We start from the raw sequence: 27,859 nt of genomic DNA, 5'->3' as shown, positions 1-27,859 counted from the left end.
AAGAGAGACCTTGAAATTGGTAGGATTGATGGATTTTATGTATTGTTGTTAAGAAATTAAAAAGTAAAAACAAGATCTTTTTTATATATCTTTTTAATAAACAATCTGAAAAAACACAGTTATATTGACACACATGATAAACTATATACAAAAGCCAAAAGGCCTAACACTGCTCAGCTGGTAGATCAGACGCAGTTTCATCAATGTTCCTTCACTTAAGAAAATTCCTTAACTTAAAATTGTCCATATGGATACAGAATTGTAGGAAAAAATATTTGTTAAGGAACCTTCCTGAAAACTCTGTAATGCTTTCCTATCGAAAAAAATATGTTAAGGAATTTCCATAATTAAAGGAATATTGATGAAACTGGCCCCAGGATACAATACCTGTATTACATATATAAGATTTGAAACAATGCTATGATTTTCAACTTCAAATGTTACCCACAGGGATTTGGCACCAATTCTTAACTCTGCAGTCCTTACATGTGTGTATTATGAGTATCAAGTGAGCAGCTCTTAAGAAGAGCAATGTGGACAAAATTTATTTGAGTTTAATATATTTTTCAAAATTGTCCAGTTTATTCTTCGTCAGAGTCTATTATCCCCAATACTTCTAATACACATATAAAACAATGGTGTTGGAAATTAGTGCAAGGCCTTTGTGATAAAATCTTAGATGATATTATTTACATGTAGTTTAAACACCTTAAAGTTGTATCATAGATTGAATAATTTTATTGAATTCGTGATGGTCATGTTGACGGACGAAACACCATGGCATTTTCTACAGTTCCACCCTGCCAGATTGGCTAAGGGAACTGAAGAGACAAAAAGGTCTGGCAGTGGTTTACAATACAATACTGATGAGACTTTAGTCATGTGACTAGACCCTCTGGGAGGGCAGGATTGGTGGGTGGGCAGGTAGGTAAGGTCTAAGCAATGTTGCATGTTCAACATTGTCCGTTAAAACTGACCATAATTGCAGGCTACATAATTCCTACTGGCTGCCTGTTTATGATGAACAGTTAACCAGTCCGAATTTTGGAGGCTTTCATTATGTTCAGTTATAGAGGACAAATTCAATATTGTAACATCATGATGGATATTTGGACTATAACACATCAAACCAAGATGTTGGATGGCAATTCAGCAATCATTTTCACCACTGAACACAGGGACTCGATATGTTTTCATGTCTTTTTATGATGACTATTTTAATACAAAGATAATCTATGTCTACAGAAAATTAAAAAAAATAAAAAAATCCGAAACTCCTGTATCTAGATCAGAAGAATTCTTAGGCAAATCTTTCAGCGATTTTCAATATTAATCATTTAACCACAAATGTTACTTTATAGCCCAAGCCCAACCTCACACAATGCAAACAATTCAATAATAACATAAACACATCATACAAATATATATATATTTACATAAAAAATCTTGTAAATTGTTTGTGTCACTAAACATATGTGACAAAAAGGGAGAATACTTTTCCTATACAGTGGCAAGCTATTGTCTAACAGTGCAAAAACTGGTGGTGACATTTAATTTCATAAATCTGTGAGGAATACGATAAACATGGACATTTTTACAAGCACATATACTCTTAAAATGTACGATGGAATATAAACAAATGAGATTCATACAGCAGTACACTTGTATGTGATATGAAAGAAAAATGTTGGTTTCTTTAATGCTATTCAATGTTAATGTAGTTCGAATGATTCTATGTATTCACTTTAAATTACTGTAAGTAGGAGATGGTAGTATGTTAAAACAAATAGATTGAATCATTCGGACTGTTTTCAATGATTGATGAAAATCAAAAATAGATTCAGACATGAAAAATTTACAAAAAATATGTATCAAACCCTGCTTTATGAATTTAAATTTTGGATGAAATGATAATGGAATGCAACACAGTACCGGTATATGTTAAACATGAAAACTTCCAAAAATAAATCTCTATCTTCTCAATAGTTGGCAGAATTATCAGACCTTGTTATAACAAATACTCAGATGTAAAAATCAGAAATGTTTAAGTGACAACATAAACACTACTAAATTGTTTTTTTGCTCAAATATATTTAAATTCTGCCTGTAATCCAGAAATTTTTAAAATGAGTACCAGAATCAAGGAACAGTCTAGCTGAGTCAATAAATAAAAAGTGAAAACATTTTGAAATCATGAAGGTTCATAAATAGGTATTGGCAAATCACATATCATTTTTGGGACTTGTGTCTAGACTGTTACATGACCCTAGGTCCTAGACTCACTCTCGCTACCAACAGATCAAACACATACATTCACCATTGAGAACAATGGCTATACATAAATATCAAACTTATCTACAATATTACAAACAAATAAATACTAACAAAACTTAATGTCAAGGCTATTATCTTTACTTGGATTTAAAACAATCAATATACATGTACGTTCAATATTCTTTTCAAAGGATGTCAAGTTAGGTACATGCAGTAAAATCTCAATCATTTTGAAATTTCTATGAAAAGTGACTTAAGGAGAGTAAACAGATATCCAAAATACATGTTTATAGCCTTTTTTTTTTATATTTCATTCTTTTTTTTTTTTAATTCACTAAAATGAAAACAAATGATTACAAGCCTTTCAATTAAGATAGCGTGGTTCCAAACCTGAATTTGTCAAAAGATTTTGGCATTTCAAATGACATCAATACTTTAAAATGCATTTCAGATGCAAATTTAACAATATAAACATTCAGAAGACAAGTTTCTTATTAGCTAATAGGAATAATAAGGTCCAAGCAAAAGTAATAACCTTTACACCAGAAAACATTAAAATCTACAGCACCCATTTCTATTCATTTCCTGTAAGTTGTATCGGAGCCTTCATACACAAAACATAAATGAATATCACAGTCTAACTACAGTGTAAAATATATATAACTGGTTTGTGAATACAGAAAATAAATTTACATGAAAGTGTAAGGCACTTCAAAATGGAAGAACAATGAACACATACATAATTCTCCCATGTTTAACATGAACAACATACTATGATAATATCAACTATATTAAACTAAATCTTCAATTAACGGTAGTATTTATTTGGAGATTCTAATTGCAGTTTTACCCATTCAATAATCTTAAATCAGATTTAATGAAAGTTTATACTTGAGAATATATATCCAGTATTTTAAATGAGAATGGAAAGTTCTGTTTTGTCTTGATGTTTGTGAGTTCTACATTGTAGCGTAATGTAATGTCAGGATCACCTGATGTACAAAACCAAACATACGCTGAAAATATATTTACAAGAAGATGATCAAGTAATACAGGTATTAACAATATAGATTTTTTAAATGTAATATTGAAATTGCACACAAAAACAAAAGTTTAAAGCAGTAATATGAGAGAAAATAACTCTGGATTAATATCAAGTCTGGATTACATATCAGTACTAAATGTCTCGATTCTTTTGGCCTTGATCCCATATATGGATTTCTCGATTATACATTACATGTGAATATTTTGCTATTATAAATGTCTAATGTCATTGATTTTGCTTAAAAATGACAGTATATGATGATTATTAAGTAAAAGGAAAATTCCACATAAAGAGTAAATTTTGATCAATTTTGAGCACAAGTACAACTGGCTTAAATTCTCATAACCACTAACAGCAGCAACATTTGTACATTGAACATGGAGTTACCTCTCTTTGAGTTAGTGATCACACAATGAATGGAGTGAACATGTGATAATGAACATAAACATTTAGTTTCAGCATTAACAGAAATATTTACCCATCCAAGCTGCCTCTTTTTCTTTTTTAACATTAAAAATTGAATAAACTTCATTTCAATTCTTATTACAATGTTGAATTAACAGGTGAAAATTCAGTTCTACAGTCCTACAATGATATGTACAGTGTAGTTATGGACATGCTGGTTATATGTCTCTAATGTCAGTCTGGTATGAACATGAAATAATGAAAAAATCTAAAAATAACTGGGATGATACTAATATATAATTACACCAATCTCGCTCCCGATACACATACTTAAAATACACTTCAACAATACGATTTAATCACCAATTACCATCTCATCCCCAGAGTAGTCAACATTTATTAAAAAAAAAAATTCATTATATTTCTACCTTCCAAATTTTTGCTTTGGTTCCCAAGTAAATTTCATTAAAGTTCAGTAAACTGATCCTTTACAAACAGCTGAAATTTCAGCACATATTGGTGACTTCTTAAAAATTTAATTAAAGCTTGCAATTTCAAAGCAAAAAACATTTATATATTACTTGATATGGACTACAACTGTATATCTAAACACAGAAAATAATTGTATATTCCACATCAATTCATATTTACCACTTGATATGTTCCTCAAAACTTATAAACTTTTTCTGCCATTTTCTAAAACAGAAAGCTGGATTATATATAATACTACACTAATTCCCTGCACTTTTCTGTATATATTTGATGTCTAATTTCTAGTTCTAAGCTACATAAAATTCCATACAGTATTATAATACCTTATCCATGACTAGATATTTATATCACTAAAAAGTGACATTTTGACTTTATCCTGCAGTATTTAAATTTTGACATGTCTTTAGAATCATTCATATGAAATATAAGTAAGTGTCTAGAATGTCATAGTCCTAATTATGATCTCTCTAATTAAAACATTAACACTAGGAGTGTAGACCGACACACTTTATGCCAATTTGAGTAGGACATTATAAGTAAAGCCACAAGAAGACAAGAGACAGGCAGTCCTTTGATGCCATATTTGAGGCCATGTTATATATGTTTGAGGTCACGGTTTATCACACATTTGAGGATATTACTGGGTTGTACAGTTGAGGTTGTCCCCTATGTCCTCAGCGTATTTGTTACAGATCATCACCCGCAGTTGTTCTATTTCTGTACGGAGTTCCCGTGTCTTGGTTAGCCACTGTTTCATGGTCTGGGCCTCAACCTGTGGACCACCAGTTGCTGCCGTCTCAACATCAGCTGGGTAAACAATACAGAATATTTTTTGACAATGCTATACAAGAAAATTTCATTAAGAGTATATAACAATCATTTCAATCTAAGCATCAAAATAAACCGAAGAGTTATGATAAACTGAAGAGGAAATTTTCACCCTACTGACAATGTGGAAAAAATGACATTGCAGCTATATCTTGAATGGTCAAATTGTACAATGTCAAAAATGACAAGATATCACATAAAAACCATGATTTTCTGATGGTTTAGATTAATGCTTCATAAAAGAATTAGAAATCCAAGCCAACCTATTACCGCGTAAACCTTTTTCTCTTTTGGTAATGTATTATGACCCTACAATAATGTAATGGAACTTAACTTATGACCTACTCACCTCTGAACCCTAGGTTAGAATTGTTAAGGTTCAACCATATTACTACAAAACACAGAGTTTACAGAAACAAACACAGAGTTTAAAGAAACTAAACTAACCTATGACTTAATCACCTCTGACCCTTAGGTCAGAATTGAAGTTCAACCACAATACTACAAGTATGGTAATACAGATAATACAGAAACTAATTAAACCTATGACCTACTCACCTCTGACCCCAAGGAGGTCAGACATATTAGGGTCTTGCCCCTCAGCACGCTGTACACATATCTGGACAAGTGCCTGAAGCTCGGAGAAGCAGATGCCAAGTTCAGTGGTGAACTGTCGCTGAAGGCGTTGATTGTCCTCACTATGCTGTTGCTCAAAGTGTTTGATTTGCTCCCTCATCGTCAGGTTCTGATCCAGTAATTCCTGGTTTTGTGTCTGCAGCTGTAAATATTATGAGTGTATATTAAATTTCCAAAACAACAAACGAGTGTGACTACTCAAAGAGTAGCAAAAATATCTGATCTATCAAATTAGCTTACCATATTTTACCCAGAGAGCCATTAGAAATCCTGTATAGAATTTCTTTTTGAGTGAAATTTCTCCTTGATGAATTTTGATTTTTTTCTCATTAAGTCTATATAAGATATATTCTAATTTATTTAGTCAATACTTTCACTAGAAAATCAGATGTACCAATTTGATATTACCTGCTTGAGTGTGCCCTTTATTTTGCCACTCTGTTCATCTCTAAGACGCCCTTCCTCCCTCAGAGCATTGACCATCTCCTCCTCCTGACAGAGCCTCTCCTCCATCTGCCTCACGCTATTCTGGTGCTTTACATCCTGGTGGCGGATCTTCCGATGACATGTCTCTAATAACTGTATAAAAATATATTAATAAGTCACTTTTATGTAATTTGATCAGTGAATACTGAATAGAAGTGTGATATTAAGACAGTTTATAAACATATCAGTCAGTGTCATTACAATAAAAATCCTGCTATGAACAAGTTTTTAACAACCAGTAGTTCTGTAATAATATCAATTGCTATGTCACAACTTCAAGGTACCTTCCGATACAGCACTGTCAATTCCTGGTTCCACAAAAGAAAAAGACTTGGAATTGAAACTTTTAATCTACAAGTCGCGTTATCAACAAAAAGTCACATTAATTACTGATAGTAGATTAATTGATTTATAAGACATTTTTTTATTTTTCAAAGTTCACAGACCTCTACTATCTGAAGTCTTTTTATAACAATTATAATATAATTATTTTGCAATACAAAGGTTTCATCTTCACAGCTATGAAATTTCATTTTCTTTAAAATCACAAGAGATCCCAGAGGGATCTTGGCGCCCACCATTGAATGATCTTCATAGGTTCCATGTCAGATTGATCTTTTCTCTACTTTTCCCTTCATTTTACTAATCTGTGCAAATTGAGACATCCCTCCAGTACTTTTCAAACAAGGGAATCCTAGCTATATAAGAAATTTGAGATTTAATGATAATGGCTGTTTGTTTGCCAGGTTGTTTTCAGGACAGACTGGTCCAAAAATGCAATACAAGGGACCAAGGGGAACCTACTTATGAAATTTGAGAAAGATCCATTCAGTACTTTCTCAGAAATAGCGATAACAAACTTCAATTGTCAAAATCCAAGATGGCTGCCTGTCGGCCATGTTGTTTTCAGATTGGTCTCAAAACACAATATACATAACTATGCACCAAGGGAATCTTACATATGCAATTTGAGAAAGATCCATTCAGAACATTCTCAGAAATAGTGATAACAAACTTCAATTGTCAAAATCCAAGATGGCTGCCTGTCGGCCATGTTGTTTTCAGATTGGTCTCAAAACATAATATGCATAACTAGGCACCAAAGGAAACCTATATATGAAATTTCAGAAAGATCCATTCAGTACATTCTCAGAAATAGTGATAACAAACTTCAATTGTCAAAATCCAAGATGGCTGCCTGTCGGCCATGTTGTTTTCCGATTGGTCTCAAAACATAATATGCATAACTAGGCACCAAAGGAAACCTATATATGAAATTTCAGAAAGATCCATTCAGTACTTTCTCAGAAATAGTGATAACAAACTTCAATTGTCAAAATCCAAGATGGCTGCCTGTCGGCCATGTTGTTTTCAGATTGGTCTCAAAACACAATATGCATAACTAGGCACCAAGGTAAACCTATATATGAAATTTCAGAAAGATCCATTCAGTACTTTCTCAGAAATAGTGATAACAAACTTCAATTGTCAAAATCCAAGATGGCTGCCTGTCGGCCATGTTGTTTTCCGATTGGTCTCAAATCGCAATATGCATAACTAGGCACCAAGGTGAACCTACATATGAAATTTGAGAAAGATCCATTCAATACTTTCTCAGAAATAGCGATAACAAACTTCAATTGTCAAAATCCAAGATGGCTGCCTGTCGGCCATGTTGTTATCCGATTGGTCTCAAATCGCAATATGCATAACTAGGCACCAAGGGGAACCTTCATATGAAATTTGAGAAAGATCCCTTCAGTTCTTTCTCAGAAATAGCGATAACAAACTTCAATTGTCAAAATCCAAGATGGCTGCCTGTCGGCCATTTTGTTTTCCGATTGGTCTCAAAACGCAATATGCATAACTAGGCACCAAGGGGAACCTTCATATAAAATTTCAGAAAGATCCCTTCAGGGCTTTCTCAGAAATAGCGATAACAAACTTCAATTGTCAAAATCCAAGATGGCTGCCTGTCAGCCATGTTGTTTTCCGATTAGTCTCAAATTGCAATATGCATAACTAGGCACCAAGGGGAACCTACATATGAAATTTGAGAAAGATCCATTCAATACTTTCTCAGAAATAGCGATAACAAACTTCAATTGTCAAAATCCAAGATGGCTGCCTGTCGGCCATGTTGTTATCCGATTGGTCTCAAATCGCAATATGCATAACTAGGCACCAAGGGGAACCTTCATATGAAATTTGAGAAAGATCTCTTCAGTTCTTTCTCAGAAATAGCGATAACAATCTTCAATTGTCAAAATCCAAGATGGCTGCCTGTCGGCCATTTTGTTTTCCAATTGGTCTCAAAACGCAATATGCATAACTAGGCACCAAGGGGAACCTTCATATAAAATTTCAGAAAGATCCCTTCAGGGCTTTCTCAGAAATAGCGATAACAAACTTCAATTGTCAAAATCCAAGATGGCTGCCTGTCAGCCATGTTGTTTTCCGATTAGTCTCAAATTGCAATATGCATAACTAGGCACCAAGGGGAACCTACATATGAAATTTGAGAAAGATCCCTTCAGTACTTTCTGAGAAATAGCGATAACAAGAATTGTTTACGGACGGAGGGACGGACGGAGGGACGGACGGACGACGGACCACGGACGCAGGGCGATTTGAACAGCCCACCATCTGATGATGGTGGGCTAAAAAAAGGTAACAAAGGTTTCCAAATTTATCTATAAACAGGATTTTATTATTCAATTTTTTGTTTATCTAGTAAGACAATAGCACAAAGTAATAAGCAAATTGCAGCAGAGGCATCCTCAGTTACCACTTTAATCAACGTAACAAAACACAAAATGACAACTTGGCACTAAAAGGTATTAACGCCATACCTTCTTTGCCTTGTCCAGGTCGTTAGAGAGTTTGTCGTTCTCCTCCTGTGCTTTCTGCAGCTCTTCTTCCTTTTGCCTCAGTGTTGCTCCCTGTCCAACAGATTTGAAGCGATCTATTTGATCAGTGAGGATGGACAGTTTCTCTCCCAGTTGTGTCCCTTTGTTCTCCACCTCTTGTATGTGGAGATCACGAGAAGACAAGACTTTACGAGTGTCAAACAGTTCCTGTTCAAGTTCCTCAATACGCTCTTTCTGTAGTTTGTTTTCCTCGCTGTAGGCTCTGATGTACACATGTTAAGGCAACATTGGAACAATGAAGGTATTTACAGTAAATTGAAGGTACTAGTAATGACCAATAATAACTTCCCTTTAAACACGTTGACCTTTATTCCTTGGACACTAACACATCTGTAATTCCAAATTTACACACATCTAATGTTTTAACATAGAGAGCTTACTCTTTATAAAAGAAACCCCATCTTGATTACCTATAAGTTTTAATTTGGTGTGTTTTATTTTGTTCAACGTCCTAATAACAGTCAGGGTCAATTAAGGACATGCCAGGTTTTGGAGGTGGAGGAAAGCCAGAGTACCTGGAGAAAAGCCAATGGCTTACGGACAGTACTAGGCAACTGCCCAATGTTGGTTTCTAAATCAGACCCAGAGGCAGAGGGCTAGTGATAAACTGTAGGAACACCTTAACCACTCGGCCACCATGACCCCTGTATCACTTTCAATATCTTTGTTCGATAATATATAAGAATTATTATTATAGAAGACTGTTAAGACAAGATAATTAGTTGTTGTACAGACAGAAAGGTAAAGCAAACACTTAATACTATATTCCTCTATATTTTTTTATAAAGATATTACGATGTTTAAATGTTTTTGCGAGCTCTTTTATTGACCTTAAACCTTACTACATATACAAAGAAGGACTTTGCTATTACCATTAATCCAGCTTAGGCTTTATCCACGGGATATACATATTGTACATGTAGTATAATCTAAATTTTACAACTGTACATAATCTGACTCACACTTTTAACCAAACCCAGGCAGCAGGAGGCATATACTGACCAGAAAAATCAAAGTGAAGTCACACACTTTTAAACCTGATTAAAATCACATCAAATAGCCTGTCTGACAACTATTTGTGTGGAGTCATAGCGGGTCATATCCAATTGTGTATCTCTAAAGTAATATATACAAACATATATTAGAAGACACTCTGAAAGTTTTAAATAACAGAGCCAAATTTATACTTTACTTCAGATTATTGCTTTCATTTTAATCATTTGTGTTGAATTTTGTAGGTAACACAATAATATTGAGGTCATTTTAAGGATTTCCCACATAGACTATGTGATAGTTGTCAACCATAAGCCAATTCTATCTCATATGGACACATATAAAAGGGATTAGCCTACTAAAGATCTAGTTTGGACTTTTTTTTTTGTTCTGACAAGGATTTTCTAGTCTCAGAAAAAATCTCAACAAAGAGATAGAATTCCTTAAGCTAACAGATAAGGGAGGTATATTTTCTATAGCGGTCAATGTCCCTGAATATTTATAGCAGTATTTTTGTTCAAATATTACTGAAACATCATTTCCTAACAAGTATTTGCATTAGAATAACACAGATGGAGTAAGTCACATAAGCGTGTACAAAGGATATCTCGTCATCCTGTCTGGCGGCCTCCTCCAGTGTTGGTAGACTAGTAAGGTAGCGCTGTAACTCATCCTGCTTCTGCTTCAGGTTGTGGTGGACGTCCTTCACTTCCAGGAACTTCATCTTCCATTCCTCTTTTTCATCTTCCAATTGGTCAATCTGTCAAAGGAAGGGTAACAGCAAAAATAATGTCAAGGTAAAATATGATGAAAGAATATATGTTAGGAATGAATAGGAAACTTAAAGGTAAAAAATTGGAGAAAAAAATTCAGGTTGATGAAAATGTTATGTTCTATGCCCTAGAATGAAATATTTCAGGTGGATGAAAACATTATTTTCTATGCCCTAGAATAAAATATTTCAGGTGGATGAAAACATTATTTTCTATGCCCTAGAATAAAATATTTCAGGTGGATGAAAACATTATTTTCTATGCCCTAGAATAAAATATTTCAGGTTGATGAAAACATTATTTTCTATGCCCTAGAATAAAATATTTCAGGTAGATGAAAACATTATATTCTAAGACCTAGAATGAGAAAGTTGAGACACACATTTCATTGCATCAGAAGTGGCCATTGCCTTACCTTTGAGTGTATTTCTGATGACCATTGCCTTACCTTTGAGTGTATATCTCCCTGGAATTCTGGTGCTCGTTTTCTGAGTGCTGTCCTTAACTGCATCACTTCATGTTCAGCAGCCCTGTAAGACAAATGTGTCAAATTTATCAATTTGAGAAATATCAACATACTATTTTATTGTCCTTTAATATCAAGACATTAACTAAAATTAATGTTGCAATATGTTTAATAGATGATTCAGAATATCTAGATTTTCTTTTAAGTTCAGCTGTTTTCTTCTTAAATTTTTTTTATTAGTCCTCCATGCCATTCCAACTTAAAAATACATCATCTTCTATAGATAATTAAAATTTCAATCCACTGAAGGTATAGCTTTGCATTATGCAATATGATATCTATGAATGTGTCATAAGGTACTGCCAGATTGACTATTTCTTACCCCAGTTTGATTTCCAGTTCCTCCAGTTCCACCTTGTTTCTCGACCTCAACTCAGACATTTCCGACTTCAATGTAACGTTTTTCATCTCCAAATCCTGTCAACATTAACAATACAGTACTACTAAAAACCTTTAAATATAGAATAATTATAGTTTTCTTTCTGAAGATACACAGAGCTTTAATTAATCTTGACATAGAAATGTAGCACCCAAACTGTTATGGAGGAAAAACAGCAGTACAGTGTTTGATTCTTTAAATACTAACATACATTAACTGTCTCTGCAAAAAACTTTACATCATTATTAACAAGGCACTAAAATCAGTATCTTAAAATTCTCACCGTGCACATGTATATAAAGAAGATTTTTTTCATAACTTTGATGAACCTATAGGCAGGACAGGTTTAATATTTGCTAAAATAATTTGTTCAGTTGTAGGAAAATTGAATAACAAGCAAAATTTATATTAATGCTCAATTCAGGATCTTCAATATTCCAGCTTTGCTTTTAAAAACAATTTATTTAAAGTTATTGGCTTATTGTTAAACCTAGAATGGGCTGAAAAATACCTAACAATACATAAGGTTTACTTAGGGCTCCATTCTGTGTATATTACATTTAATAGGAATGGTGACCAATTACCTTAATCTGTGAATAAGCTTCATTGCCTTGGTCAGATTCACTCATCAATGCACGGCGAAGTTTAGCCTCGTACTGTTTGTTATCCTCCTCCAACTGCATATTCTGCATCTTCAATCTGACAGAACAAACAATAATACTTAGCAACTTACAGTACAGCACATTCATGAAAAATATTGAGATGGTAGTTCTGTATATATGAACTAGTTAAACATAATTGGTATCTACTGAAGACTATTACATTCTGTATCATTCAGAATAGCGACATATTCCAGATCCACTATCATTGCCAAGACTGACTTAACCGACACACTGCAGGACTGAGTCAATGTGTCGGACAGCGCGTCATATCAGTAAAGTCAGGATTCCCTGTTTCAGTGCAGGTATTACCTATAATTAATTTTTAAGAGGAAGAAAACACATTTCAAAGGTATAAAGTATGAGAAATTCTAAACCCTTGAGTCAAACACCAATATCAATATCAGTAAAAGAGTCATTGTCCACTTACTTGTTAATGTACATGTCCTTATCTGATATCACTGCATCGGCTGCATGCTTGACTGAATTCCACTTATCTGGGTTGTCATCACCGTTAGTGACTTGATTGAACAGACGGTCAAACCCTTGACCACCAGTTTTCCCAAAGCCACCCTGGTTTGCAAAAGGTCAATTGATATTATATAAGTTTCACAGAAGACTTTTATGAATATTGAATGATTTTGTTGTTGGTTCAATTCCTTCTATTTAAATCATGTAATAGTTACTGCAATAAAAAAATTCTTTGTGATAAATTAAGAGTGATTTGAACATGTTAACTAACAGTTTACTAAAATCAATTTTTCTATAATGAATATGCCATACCGGTTATTAAAATCAACAGTTTAATAAAATCAATTTTCTTTTATGAATTATGACATACTTAAGATCAATTTTTGTCTAAAAATAATATAAAACCACATCTTAAGTAGAATTCTATCTAGTAATAAGAATAAACCCCTGTAGGTGGCTTTAATTAATTTTGCATGAGAACATTATCAGGTAATAAAGCTAGATTCTAGTTCCATATCTATATATGCCACCTATGTCCATATGAATGTAAACATATGATAGAGTTCAGTCATTCAGTATAAATCATCCTGGTTTGGCATTTAAAGAAGGATCATTACTTGTCTTAAACAGCTTTTTAATTTTTGCTCAGACAGATGAATTGATATGCTATATAACACCATCATACAAAAAGTTAGGAAATATTTTTGTATATATATTAATAAGCCTTGCTTCATTCTTTTCTCTGTGTCTAATTATATATAATGCAGTTACATATACATGTATTTGTGTCATGATCATGAGTTGACATATGAGTTCATCTTTTAAATTTTACAAATCTATTTCACTGCACTGCCATTGTTAATTGTTACTTCCATTTTTTTTTACTTTTATATACATATATACTAGTACCAGCCCATATTCAATGAAATAATCACTTTGGTTCAATAAAATTTAACATGTTTCTCCCGTGCTCCAGTTGAGGCAAACTATGACATTTACATTATCATAAATCTTAATGAATACCTATGTTACATCATTTCATACAATGAGGATTTTAACACATTTTTCTACGCATCAAGTAATAACTTATTTTCCCTCTAGCTATATAGGCCCACTGACAGATTTTTTTTTTTGTGTGATTCCTCCAGGGCTCTTAACTAGTATATATATGTTGTAAAGATTTCAATCAGAGGTGGCTTCTGATGTTTTTCTGGTTTGACATACTGAAATTACGAAATCATCTGTTCAAATTAAAGATAAATATATATCTTTTTTATTATCTTACTTCTATATATTGTGAATATTTTCGTAATTATCCAAACTGTTGCCTCAATTTATAGATCATCTGTTCACATTATTTTATTGAAATCCGCCAATCCCTGATATTGTATTTGTTCTAAAGAGAATCTCATTATGGATGCAATAAGATTGTGTAGCAATTATTAAGCTGACAAATTTTAGTTTAGTATAATGAATAAGAAAATGCCATGTACCAATGTCGGTAAATTACTGCTGGGATTACCATGCTGGATTGCCCTGTTTAACAATGGCATTACATCATTGTTATATTTGGAGAGCATATTGGTTACTTGCAACACAAATGGATACTGGTAGATAAGTTAATAAATACAGAATTCCTATCAAAGTTTGTCCAGTAGAATTACCTCTTTCTCTATCTGTTGATGAACAAGTTGGTCTTGATGGTGTTTCTGCCAGTTGGTTAAGTCACTGGACATAGCACCCATAGAGACAGGCCGCCGCCCTGTAGAGTCTCTCCCACGAGCACGTGGAGGTCTCTCCGTCACATGGCCATGGGCATCTCCATTTTCCACATATTGTTTGTCTGTGTACAGATCATCTATAGCAGATTTTGTTGTGGTCACAGTTTGTCTAGAAGACCTTTCTCCACGACCATAGTCAACTGCTTCACTGACAGATGACCGACTACGAGCTGGGGTTATGTACAAATTTGGAGATATATCCAATGTTCTCTTCTTTGGTGAGGACCAATCAGTATCGTCTGCTGCAATGCTTGGTCTCTCCAAGTCAAAGTCTGTAGTCCTGGGCCGAGCTGACACATAACTATTTGTTTTACTCCGCTTCTTGTATGGGTCAGAAGAGTCATAACTCTTGTATTCATACTTTGTTGGAGCATATGGAGCAGTTTTATCAAAAGTATCATCACTTATAACATTCACAGTGTTCTCTACATTAAGCTCCCCAAACTCCTTATTGACGTATGAGACATCATACTGACTGTCCGAGGAAAGGCCATATTTTGATGGCTGGTAGCTGTTGTATATCTTTGGATCGCTATAGGTAGTGGTACCTAGGCTGTCAGTGTGTCGAGTCCGTGTGGCCAGAGGAGGGCTGATGGTCCCTGGGGGAGAGACTGGAGGATAGGCAGAGTGACGATTGTAGCGATCAGAGGTAGCCTTACTTGCGCTTGTGCCCCAGCCTAGAGAAACAAAGCATCAACAATACAATAACACACAGATTTTACTGAAAGATCTGATATTTAATTTAATTAGATATATAATCATGTGATAACATCCAAGATCATTCAATATCTGTCAATTTAAGTAACTCTGTAACAATTACCAGGTACAGTGTATGACAATATCTAGTCTTTATGATCATGAGTTCTTAATAAATAATGTATCCATGTAACACTCATATGTATCCATGTTATACCCATATGTATCCATGTTACACCCATATGTATCCATGTTACACCCATATGTATCCACGTTACACTCATATGTATCCATGTTACACCAATATGTATCCATGCTACACTCATATGTAGCCATGTTACACCCATATGTATCCATGTAACACTCAAATGTATCAATGTTACACTCATATGTATCCATGCTACACTCATATGTAGCCATGTTACACCCATATGTATCCATGTAACACTCATATGTATCCATGTTACACTCATATGTATCCATGTTACACTCATATGTATCCATGTTACACCCATATGTATCCATGTTATACTGATATGTATCCATGTTACACCAATATGTATCTATGTTATACTGATATGTATCCATGTTACACTCATATGTATCCATGTTATACTGATATGTATCCATGTTACACTCATATGTATCCATGTTACACTCATATGTATCCATGTTACACTCATATATATCCATGTTACACTCATATATATCCATGTTACACCCATATGTATCCATGTTACATTCATATGTATCCATGTTACACTCATACGTATCCATGTTACACTCATATGTATCCATGTTACACTCATATATGTAGCTACAGACAAAAGTTTTTCTTTTGCTTAATTTTTTGACACTGAGAATATTTTTTGAAAATGACAGTGAGTTGTACTGCTGTCTATATTTCAAGTTACGAGAGAAATGAAATGTTGAAATTATGTGATGATTTTCTGATTTTTTTTTTATCTCTAAGACTATCTGCATAACCTAAGTAGAGACTGAAAGTATTTTCTAGCTACATGTATTTCACTAGTTAGTAAACAGGTAATACATGAGAATCCTACCTGATTTCAAACTGGAAATGTATAACATAGAGTTTGAATTATGAGGATACTTTGAAACTTGAGTCCATAAAGGTCTCAGCCAGTCTGGGACTTGTTATTGCTCATTTCCTTGAACTTGCTGATTTTCTCTTCACCCCTGATAGTTATATGTTAATAACTAGTACATACACTTCAATTGATTTAAATCACACTCATGAACTGTTCACAACATATATCAATGAATTTACCCTAACCTGAAAAGTTGAAAAGGATCACTGACGCGTGTAACAAGTAAATACAGATTTAATAACAGTGTAACATAACCATTATTAAAGTTAAATCTACAGTAAACTGAGTGTACTTGATAACATTAAGTATAAACCCCCAAACTTGTAACTCTGGGAGGTCTCCATATACTTTTCGTCGTCAACTACGTAACACTCTCAAGTGCACTACAAACTAATTCTGACACATGGAATTTAATTCGCACAGGATAACGTCACTGTCATCAAAGACTATATTGTTGGAATATTTTTTTATACATGTATGTAGGGGTTTTGAAATATGCAATATGTATAAATCATCAAAATGGCTCCTTGTTTAAACTGTTTACTTTTAAAAATATATGTAATGTTCATATAATGTCTGTATTGTTTGAAAACATGGCAAAATGTTTTACAATAATGAAACTTCATCAATACATTTCGGTCTTACACGTAATTCACCATTTTGAACGAAAAGCCACTTACATGTCAATTTGACCGAGGGTAATAATTGCTATACTGTTGATGCTAATAGCTTTTTAAAGACTTGGTAACCATTCACAACATGCTGTCAGTTATTTAAATGGAAACATCATATATTGTATAATATAAACTACCTCTATGTAAATTGAATGTAGTTAACAATGAAGTATGTTAATCATCCTAATTATGCAAATTCTATAAAATAAAAATTCTGTTGTTTTTTTTCTCTTTTTGTTTTGTTTTTTGTTTTTTGTTTGGGGTTGATTTCATAGCTTAACATAACTTCACATGCGGGTATCAACTAATTCAATTGGGACACCTATATGCAGTTTGGACTACACAGGTTCTCAGATTATCTATTTGCTTTAATATACTCTATAGTGCATCTATATACTGTATATACATAGCACTTCCAATATAATTTTAGAGTTTTATATATTTTATATATAGAACTTTGATAAACTGAATAGTGCATTTATATAAAATATTGTATAGAGCTTCAATATAATTTGAGATTTTGATATGCTGCATAGCACTTTATTATACTGTATAGTGCATAATATAGCTGTTTAGAACTTTAATATAATGTATAGCACTTTAATATAATGTATAACACTTTAATATAATGTATAGTACTTTAATATAATGTACAGTATAGTACTTTAATATAATGTATAGCATTTTAATATAATGTATAGCACTTTACATAATGTATAGCACTTTAATATACTGTATAGCGCTTTATACTAATTATAGCAGATCTAGATGATACCTTCAGTATATTACAGCAATTGATAGTCAGAATCATTATGGTAGATTAAACAATAGTAAAATGTTACACATACACAACTATCTCTGTCAATGGTATATATCATTGTCTTATACATGTCCATAAAGGTAACAATTAACATTCCTCGGATAAGGGTAATAAACAAAAGTGTTAGACCTTGGTTCATGAATAAATAATGTATGGAACTAATTAGTAGGTAAGATATACGGTAAAAGAATCACAGGCTTGTAGACGTTGATGTACAGTTTGCTTTCTTTAATGGTTTATATTTTGCTGTTTCATCAAAAACAAGAGATGATATACTTTTCGAGAAAACCACTAGCTATATAAAGCAGACTGTTAATCAATATATTTTATAAGGTATCACACTTAATTCAAAATATGTTTGAAATAGCTAAAAATAATAACATTTCTAGGATTTTTAAATCTTTGTTGTGCCACACCATCATAGTACACAGCAGAAAAAACTAATGTACAGTAAAATATTATTGGTAACAATGTTGAAAATATTTCGAAAATATATTTGACAAATTCCTTCACCTATACATACCTGATGAGAATATATGATGCTGGAGCATTTTCTGGTAATCTGTGGAAACAAGTAATAAGAGATAATTCTGTACATCCTGTCTCACATCCAAACACAAGACTCGAGCTCTCTTTAACGAACTAGACATTGTTCCATATAATTACAAATTTGCTCCTATAAAAACATGATTGACAACATCTAGATCTGTATAAATGGAAATCAAAGTTGTAGTCATTTTTCGACTTATGTGCTTTTACGAAAATGATTTCAATTCTAATAAATTCCATGTCTTCATACAGATTGCACATTTTATAATACAGTAGCTATAGTTTGACTTTAAATTAACAAACATGTGATCCAGTATGGAATTTTTAAACAATTAAATCCCATGAATAAAAAGAAATCTTAGACCTTTTGGTTTTGTAGTGTACACCTGGTCATAATATAAATTTAAATATCAACAACAATCATACAAACAAAGCCTATAAAACAACTAAAATGATCAGAAAAGACAATAGTCTCCGAATACCTACCATTCTACTGTCGTCAGTGTATCTGTAAGGCTAGGGTAAGGATGAAATGGACGCGTTTCCGTCGACAACACACAATAGTATGAATTTAAAACCCAAAGAAGATCAGTTTGATCCCAGCAAAAACTTAGTATAACCACACCAATTATCTACGATTAACTGCACAGAGTACGAGAAATGGTCACGAGTAAATAATACATAAATGTAGTCCAATAATGGGGATCCGGAACAGAAAAGTGAACGGTGGTCCTGTTTCTACTTAGTTCACGAGACCGTAACATGTACACAAACTGTCATATCACGACGGCTCATCAAATTAAACACTAAGCTTAATCCAGGTGTCATTGAAAAAAAAATTTAAATTTAAAAGAAGAAAAAAATCCTCACAGAGTCTTTGAATAAGACTGAGGAAATCTAAGAGCAGAACCTACTCTGTCATTCAATATTTGCATTTCGATGACCTTGTGTTGTATAGATCAGGAATAGCTAAAAGACCAGCCTACCCCTTTTGTTTATTGTGAGGCAATTAAAGACTTAACACTGTACAATACATATGTGGAACCTTGTCTCCGATACCCACCTCATACTACATTTACTGGTATAAAATACCACCTGGAGCCATAGACAGCCATCGATGACCATAACTTACAGATAACAATACACTTGCGTTTGTTTGTTTTCTTTTGTGATACTGATCGTGAGTCTATTGTAAGAGTATTTATTGACATGTCGGTTGAGGTGTTTCTGCTATCAGTATAGAGACACTCTACATATTTATACAGAAACCATTGTTGGGACATTCTATTTGCCACCCCAGGTGTATTATACTGTGACATTTAGATGTGATGGGGACAATACAATTTGCTATCTACCTGTTGTACAGGTATATATACTCACCTGGGACATTACTGCCCGTCCCAGAGTTACTGCTGGCCCCGAACTGTGTGCTAGGGGTCGCCCCTTTCCATGACATGGCTGATTGCACTGATGGAGCGTCCCTGCTGAAGCACAGATGTCACTTATTGGGCACAATTTTAATTCAGAATTCCTTTCATATCCTATAGCTTCCAGTTGATCCACATGATCTGGTGCACAATAAGCTCAAAATGTTACCTGAAAACGAAAATAAATTACACACTTTTGATATGAATTTAAATTCAATATAGAATCTTCAGGTTCTAATCATTAAAAGTCTTGTCCAAGCATTACAATATAATTCCTTGTTAATTTATTTTGATAAAGATCCAATATACAAGGTATTGGTGGAGTGAAAGCGCTTTACTTACATACACACGCTGATCCTAGGGTAAACAGGGCCTCTGTGTTACCCTGTTACATGTTTATGATAGAGAGAGACCTTCCCTAATCCTATTTTTCACTGCTTATTGGTCTGGAACCTTATATACATACCGCAAGTAGAGTTTATCTATAATTCATTTGACAAAGAAATGTAGCCACACAACTAATCATTATTTATAGATCTTACATGGAGCTTTAACAGTGTAGCACCTGGCACTATTGTCAGCACCTTACACATATTATACCCGTAACAGTGTTGGTCTATTTGGCTGACCATGCATGTAGGTGTGAATATACCAAACTTAATATGTATGCGAAACTCTGTAAACAAAGGCACACATTACAGGTAAATACAAAAAAAAATATGAATAATTCCTTCATTCCAGAAAGCATAAATTTGACTGCAGGTTCCTAAGAATTCTTTGTGATAGGTTTTTATAATTGGTATATACATACAATGCAACGATTATACATCAAGTTGATGTAATAAGAAAATATTTTATAAAAGAAATATGATTATCTCAAATGTATATTATATATCAGTACAGTGTTTGTCCTATCAATATTTTGGGTCTAAATTTGCTGCGACATAATGCAGAATTCTTCCTAAATTTGACAATAAAACCAAATCATAAATTTGCATGCTTTTAACATTTCCTATATTTCATTAATTTCAACATTACGTAAGCAAGAAAGACATCAGAAAACCTTAAGAAAAAGGAAGGGGAAAGTAGATGAAGATCCTTTCATACATTATTACACTGTCAATATTTCTTAATTAACATACCACAATTAACCTATAGTCATTTCAATAGATACAGGAATTTCAAATGTACTTATCAGGTAATGAAAAGGTTCTTGTAAACTTTATTTAATTTACAACAATTGCCACCGTAACCTACTACACTAGCTAGGTACCCATTAAAAAGTAAGTGTGTTACCACTAGTACTGTGTCACCCAACCATCAAGGTCCTTGATTAGCCACATTTGTTTTTTTTTAATTTCATGCTATATTAATGAAGTAAATAAATATTGTTTAATGTTTTGAGGTGATCATGAATCGTTCCAAACACATTGTTTTAAATCATGTACAAGACTGTTCACATTGACATATAAGTCATATGCGTTAAGTGTGGTATGTTAATGAAACATTAGTGACAGCTAGTATAACAGGTTCAAATCCCCCAGGGCATTTTCCCCATTATAAGATAGTATTATTAGTATTTTTTCATTTGATTGATCTATATATTTTTTTTAATTCTGCATTTAATTAATGTCATATTTCTGGCAACTTTGAGATTCCCCAACGACTGAGAACATTCGGCTTTAAAAATTTTGATAATCAAAATACATAAATAAGCTTGATAACCTTAGGTATTCAATGTTATTTAAGATATATTCAACAACCACATTTTTTCCCCATTTTACCAGCATGTAGAGGAACATTGAGCGTGTGACAGAGACCAGACTCAATGAACTTAATTATATTGCATATTTTTGTAAGGCATTCCACTGTTTGCTGTTGGTCACCCAAAATGACTTGTATGTTAATTTGTGAATAATTTGAATACAACATGCAATATCGCATTGGACAGGTCATTTTGCAGCCACAATATTCGACAGCGTGTACATGTGCGTTATGTACCTGATGCATCAAAACATGAATTATGAGGTTGACATACTTATGCACAAATAGGATCGCCTACTTTGAATATTACACGAAAAGGTCAACGTAACAGGTCATTCTTGTCAAAATGAACATGTAAATAACAATAAAAATATCAATATAATGCCACTTTTTGTTAACCATAGATTTTGGTTCAAGGGAAACAACTCAACTAGTGGTATAGGTACGTATACGTGGGTGTAAAATAAGAAATGTTAGCAAGCTAGTGTCTGCAGACAGACTTTTTAAAAAATTTCTATATAAATTTATTGTATACATCTATATTTTTTCATTGCAAGCATTATTAAATTACATTGGTTAAAGGAATCAATATATATACATACGTGTAATGTGATTTTATTAAATTCTACCAAAGAAAAAGTGAAATGTTTGTGCTCTAATGATTATTCAAGTATATACATGATGAAGAAAATGTTTGTCAGAATATCAACATGTAGATAAATTAAATATAAAGTAGTGAAACAGATGTAAATGTATGTAATATAATTCAAATTAAAGTACATCAGATTCAAAGTCTGTTGTGAATCATTTTAAATGTCATGTTAAACAGTTATTAGTAGGTCTAGGCTTATCCTAAATCAAACACATACATAGATAATGTATATAAATATTAGAAATTTGAGTTTGGACAACTTATTACTGTAATAAATATAGATTGCCTTAAAATATTTCTAACTGCTAAAGACCATATATATATATATACAATTTAGTAAATGAATATTTTTCTGATAGCCATATACAAATGTATGGGGTCTTGGCACAAATTCCAAACCTCTTTAAATGTTATATATATATTAATATACACGTATATAACATAGTAACACAAATGACGAAGGACGACAACTTTACAAAACTCATATAGCATGTGGGTTTGGCATTAGCGCCTGTACATGTGTACAATGTAAATTTACTGCTAGTACTGTATTCTGTATTAATTCAAGGCTGGTACCTCTAAACACACATGATACTAAATAGATTACTAATTAGAGATTATTCACTAATCTAACTCGAGCTCTATGAGCACCATATAAATGTTTCCATACATTATGTATAAGTTGGTTACTATCACAAAATGTATACACAGTTCGTACAGAGTTGTTGACTATAACTTCATTAATTAAGAGAATTATCAGGTACAAACTGGTTTGCAAAAACCAAAGCCTGCCAATTGATCAATTAATCTACTAATCGCTTCATAAGCATAACTGTAATGAGTACTGATAAAATCCTTACAAGCATACACACAAAGTCAACCAGTGTATATATACCATACAAAAACAATACATCATATACATGGATGTATGATTTATTACATACCTAGCTATAGGCATACTATATAAATCTATTTAAAGCGCATGGTCAGTGTTTAAGTGATGTATCGAGGAGCTAAGTGGTATCTAGTGTTGTCAGATTCCTATGTAATGCAATCCTACAATACAGGTACATCTGCAAGTAAAATTACTTAAGGTTTTCATAATTACCATATTAAACTCTATAATCACAAGACATGGTAGGACCTTGGGCCAAGTACATGTGTTATATATACATGTGCCCTGTATTAGTTCTGTTAGTTTGATCTTTTTCATAAATTATCCGCAATTTTAACTATTAAATTAGCATGAATCATGCAAAAAACCCAATCTAACATTACATTGTATATTTAAGGATTGAACTTTTACCAGGTACAGTCGATGTGAATACAGTATGCGTGACAGATCTAGATATAACTGGAATTTGGCTTGTTAGCCCTTAATTTTATTAAATATAACACAATTGATCATATTTGTATTTTATAAATCAATAAATTGGTATTTCCATCTATCAGTCTTAATTATTTTAATTGCTGATTATATTTGATTTAAACATATTTTATTTGTCATTTACAATGTGTTACAAAGGGATTGGGCACAAGTTTTCCAACTTATATTAAGCCCTCTCTCGATACAATTTTACATTGAGAAAAAATTCACATGATGGTAGTTTTATTTACATATTTACAATCTAATTTTATAAGAAATAGAGAGAAAGAGAGAGAGAGACAGAAGGGGAGGGAGACGGAGAGAAAGGGGAAGAGAGGGGGAGTTGGAGGGGGGAAGGAAGAGAGAGACAGAAAGAGATTTTATAAGATATTGATACAAATAATCTTATATATATGGGATATACATGTATATCTAAATACTTCAAAAAGACAAATAGTTTTGTGGTAGACCTAAGCGGACTCGGGCAACAATGATTATACATCAAATTAGTATATGATTACATTAATTACATATTTTGAACAAATCATATCAATTCTTACAACTCAAATAATATCTAAATGAATGGATCCAAGTTGTCACTTTCATTATAACACAATATATAGGATCTCTAACATTAGAAAGACTTACGTACATGCACATGTACATTTAATATAAAACTTCCTGCTGATAAATACGTTTCATAGTACATCATGTAATATTCATTATGTTCAAAAACATACCAATGAGGTACATAATTAAGAAATTACCAATGATCATTGCTATAATTGATGCCGAAAATATTTCAGCTTTAAAGTTCTTTAAGCATCGATCATTTGTGAAACTTTCTCACATTTATTTATTTTTATTTGAGCCATATGCATGACAAGGTAGGGTTATATTTACTAAATACAGTGTGAGTATCCATAATCATTTACTACACTTAATGCATCTTTTCTGATATCAGCACTATCAGCATAATAACCACTTCTTACTGAACGATGACATGTACCCTTGATATTTGCACATAAATTTGTTTCCTGTCATTTCATCTTTATTAATCAAATTGATATTTCCCTTTTTATTTCATTTTTACAAATTATTCTAGTATGTAGTAGTTATTGCTATATTACATGGGTTGTAGACAGCGTAGTCTTTAAAATTCTCTCTTGCATTAAGCTGATCTTCTTTTCTAAAAGTACTTCAGATATTCATATTGCCACATGCTTTATTTTGCTGTTTTTCACAAAAGATTTAGACCAACCACCCTAAATTAACTCAACATGTTATTTTTTCTGCTATAAACAAATTCAACGAAATATCTACGCGTTAAGCTCTAAAATACCATTGAATTTTTGACAAGTATTATAGCGTGGTGTAGCAGAGACCTATATATAGGTCTCTGGGTGTAGTAAAGAATTGTATGGCACTGATTGTCCATCTCCATAATTTCATTCATGCTCATTCAAGTTCGGGCATCTTTGACTTTGGTTTCTAACAACCGGTTCATATTCATTAAGGATTCGCTTCTGTCGAACGAGTTAATAGACGATGGAGATTCAAATCAATGAGTTTTATTGATATAAGTAACATATTCATTAATATATTTAACAAAATAACGTCTTACCTGTATCCTTCCTCACATCTTACGCCTTCTGTTTACATTTTACAGCACTGTGTCACAAGCTATGCTGATGAGCTTTGGTGGTGTATAGTGTTAGAGAGCTGTACAAAGGGAGGTAAATCTGTATATCATTATATTTTTCCCCGCGATATTTTTCATTGTCTAGAATGTATTTAGACTCAGACGATGGTAATAAGATTCTGCAGACTGACGATGGAAATAGTAAACAACTGCAATCAGAAAGTAAATTAATATAGCCTTAAATAATCAAATATTGGTATTTTGACCTACAAATGACAAAATAGTTTTAAATAGGCCGTGTCAAGTTTTGGAAGAAATTTGAAAAAAAAATAATAAAAGGACAGCATACACACAAAACAGCCCCAGTTCTGTTCAATTACAGTTATATATTAAATTATTTAAATTCGGAAGAATATTATCCGGATGCATCTTTACGAAGCTGTATCTGTGTGCGTTATTTAGACAGTCTGATATTTCCCCCTTGGTTTCAGCAGAGACTTGTAGACTATACACGTCTCTGGTTTCTGAAATATCTGATTTCACTATGTCCAGTTTCTTTTCGATATTACAATGAGTTTTTGTATTGTCTTGTTCACTTATGTCTTCCTTATTGCTGTTAATATTTGTTTCCAGCTTATTGTTTTCTTGTCTTATGATTTCAATTTTCTGCTGTGTATCGTTTTCTCTTTGTTCCAATTTACGTTTAATCATTTCATTGTCTTTCTCACAGTTTTCCAGTTGATATTTCATCGTCTTTATTTCCGCCTGGATTTTTTTAGCTCTGCTTTGGGCGCCCTCTTTTTCTTTCAAAAGTTTGTTTATTGTGTTTTTGAATTCATCTTTATAGTTCTTTATAGTTTATCTTCATTTCGTGGATCTCACGCTGTATCACAGCCACTGTTTCTGTCAACACATGTACACCAGCTACATCGTCAGATTTCAGATTGTGTCGGTGTTTTTTTGAATGGGCGGGAGGGGGGGGGGGGGGGGGGGGGGCATTCACGCTACCGACTCGTTGTTTCTTTTTGGGTACGACTTCCGTAAATACGCTTCCGTACTTCCGTGATATCATCGGAAAATTCCCCGTCACATGCAAGTAGCAGAGTAAAGCAGTCTTTTGCCAGCTTTTTCTGTAAAGATGCAGGTACAATTTGACCCCATTTCCGCGCCTCATGAGAACCATCCTTCACAGGAAAATCATAACGCAACACGGCTTTCTGATAAAGTTCATTTCTAATCATTTCTAAATCCGTGACGTTGTCTCTGGTTAATTGTCGGATATAGTCAATTACGATTGTTCTTGGCTGGTTTTTGATACTTTCAATTTTAGTGATATAATAGTCCATTGCACTAGTGCTCAGGGCGTTAACACTATTCCGGGTGCCAGTTTGGATAAAATCCCCGTCAAAATCATCAGCATCGCGGACGGGCATTTTCGCATTGTCCGTTTTGTCAGGGGCTAATTGTGAGTCGGATACCACTTTAGTAAGAGTTGTATAATGGGGGGTTTCGTCGCCATCAGTTTCACTTACTGATATATCGGTATTGTCGTGGCTCTCGGTTACCAAAGTAGTATCCGTCATATCAGTATCTTCTTCCTGGTACGACCTCCGTCAAAAATGACGATTACGGTTAATTGTTGGTTGGATGCTGTTAAAAAAGTGAGGGAATTTAGGTACAGTGAGAGGGGTTTTTTTATTAATTTTTTTTTTAGTGGAAACTATAAGTATCAAGACAAAGTCAGAAGTTCGCTACTTCAGCTTATATACCAGAAGTATATTGGTAGTATAATATTCGCGAAAATAATCACAGAATACAAAACAGATGTTACTCCACATAGGTTCACGAGATTACAGGTGTTACCTTTGTGTAAATACCTTGCCGTAGGTGAGTACTGGTCATTGCGCTTAATGGCTCCCATGCAGGTATGCACAGTTCACAACCTTTTGTATTCGGACACACCATCAAATGTCACATTTTACAAGTTATTAGCACAAACTTTTTTCTAAATACACATAGATTAAATGCTTAGGAACACATCTGCCTATTTCAGCCATGAAAAACATCGCTAAATTGCAATTTTTGACGATCGATTGTGGAGACCACGCAAGACGTCTTACCTATACGGGTGTCGTCATCGGGATCAGTGTCCCCGCGGTATTTTTCGTTGTCCAGAAGGTGCATCGACGAGGAGAACGTCATTATAGCTTGAATTAAACTTTTTATTATTATTCATTTTTAGACAATAAAATATCAAACAACAATAGCTTTCAAATTTGTGTGAGAGTTCCTATTTAAATTATGTTATGCCAGGGCTCGGTGGGAGGGAATTAAGAATTTATCTTTTTCTAGTGCTACATTAGGCCATGTGTAATATTGAAAAGCATGATAAGCAAGGTGTTTGCCATGTATATCTGGAATAATCTAGTCTACCCAAAGAAGTCCATTTAGATTAAGCCAATTTGAATGAATTAGCATA

General features: G+C 33.2%; 1 protein-coding gene across 5 annotated transcripts; it reads right to left on the bottom strand.

The window, feature by feature from the left end:
* Positions 1 to 75: 75 nt before the first annotated feature.
* LOC117327520 (centrosomal protein of 85 kDa-like) lies at positions 76 to 27,519 on the bottom strand. 5 transcript variants are annotated; one of them, XR_004532664.1, is made up of 14 exons: positions 25,363 to 25,565; positions 19,910 to 20,125; positions 18,504 to 18,542; positions 14,562 to 15,355; positions 12,857 to 12,999; positions 12,352 to 12,466; positions 11,711 to 11,805; positions 11,311 to 11,392; positions 10,697 to 10,849; positions 9,019 to 9,303; positions 6,089 to 6,259; positions 5,603 to 5,822; positions 4,771 to 5,023; positions 76 to 4,702 (listed from the first exon to the last, which is right to left on the bottom strand). XR_004532664.1 is itself a non-coding variant. In XM_033884550.1 (13 exons), exons 2-13 carry the CDS (start codon positions 19,983 to 19,985, stop codon positions 4,854 to 4,856), a joined length of 2,343 nt encoding a protein of 780 aa, XP_033740441.1. In that variant the 5' UTR covers positions 19,986 to 20,125; positions 27,501 to 27,519; the 3' UTR covers positions 76 to 4,853. The 5 variants fall into 5 exon arrangements, 4 of the variants coding, with proteins under 4 accessions (XP_033740441.1, XP_033740440.1, XP_033740443.1 ...); XM_033884550.1 differs by lacking the exon at positions 25,363 to 25,565 and adding an exon at positions 27,501 to 27,519 and having other exon boundaries at positions 76 to 5,023; XM_033884549.1 differs by having other exon boundaries at positions 76 to 5,023.
* Between the last annotated feature and the right edge of the window lie 340 nt (positions 27,520 to 27,859).

The sequence above is a fragment of the Pecten maximus genome, chromosome 5, assembly GCF_902652985.1.
Source record: "Pecten maximus chromosome 5, xPecMax1.1, whole genome shotgun sequence".
NCBI lineage: Eukaryota > Metazoa > Mollusca > Bivalvia > Pectinida > Pectinidae > Pecten > Pecten maximus.
This window is presented reverse-complemented; position numbering and strand designations above follow the sequence as displayed.

Excerpts from the sequence above, each read along its gene's own strand:
- LOC117327520 (XM_033884550.1), bottom strand. The coding sequence starts at position 19,985 with ATGTCATGGAAAGGGGCGACCCCTAGCACACAGTTCGGGGCCAGCAGT. Across the intron at positions 13,000-14,561 it reads ATCAACAGATAGAGAAAGAG|GGTGGCTTTGGGAAAACTGG; the intron begins GTAATTCTACTG and ends TTTGCAAACCAG. Across the intron at positions 5,823-6,088 it reads TAAAGGGCACACTCAAGCAG|CTGCAGACACAAAACCAGGA; the intron begins GTAATATCAAAT and ends TAATATTTACAG.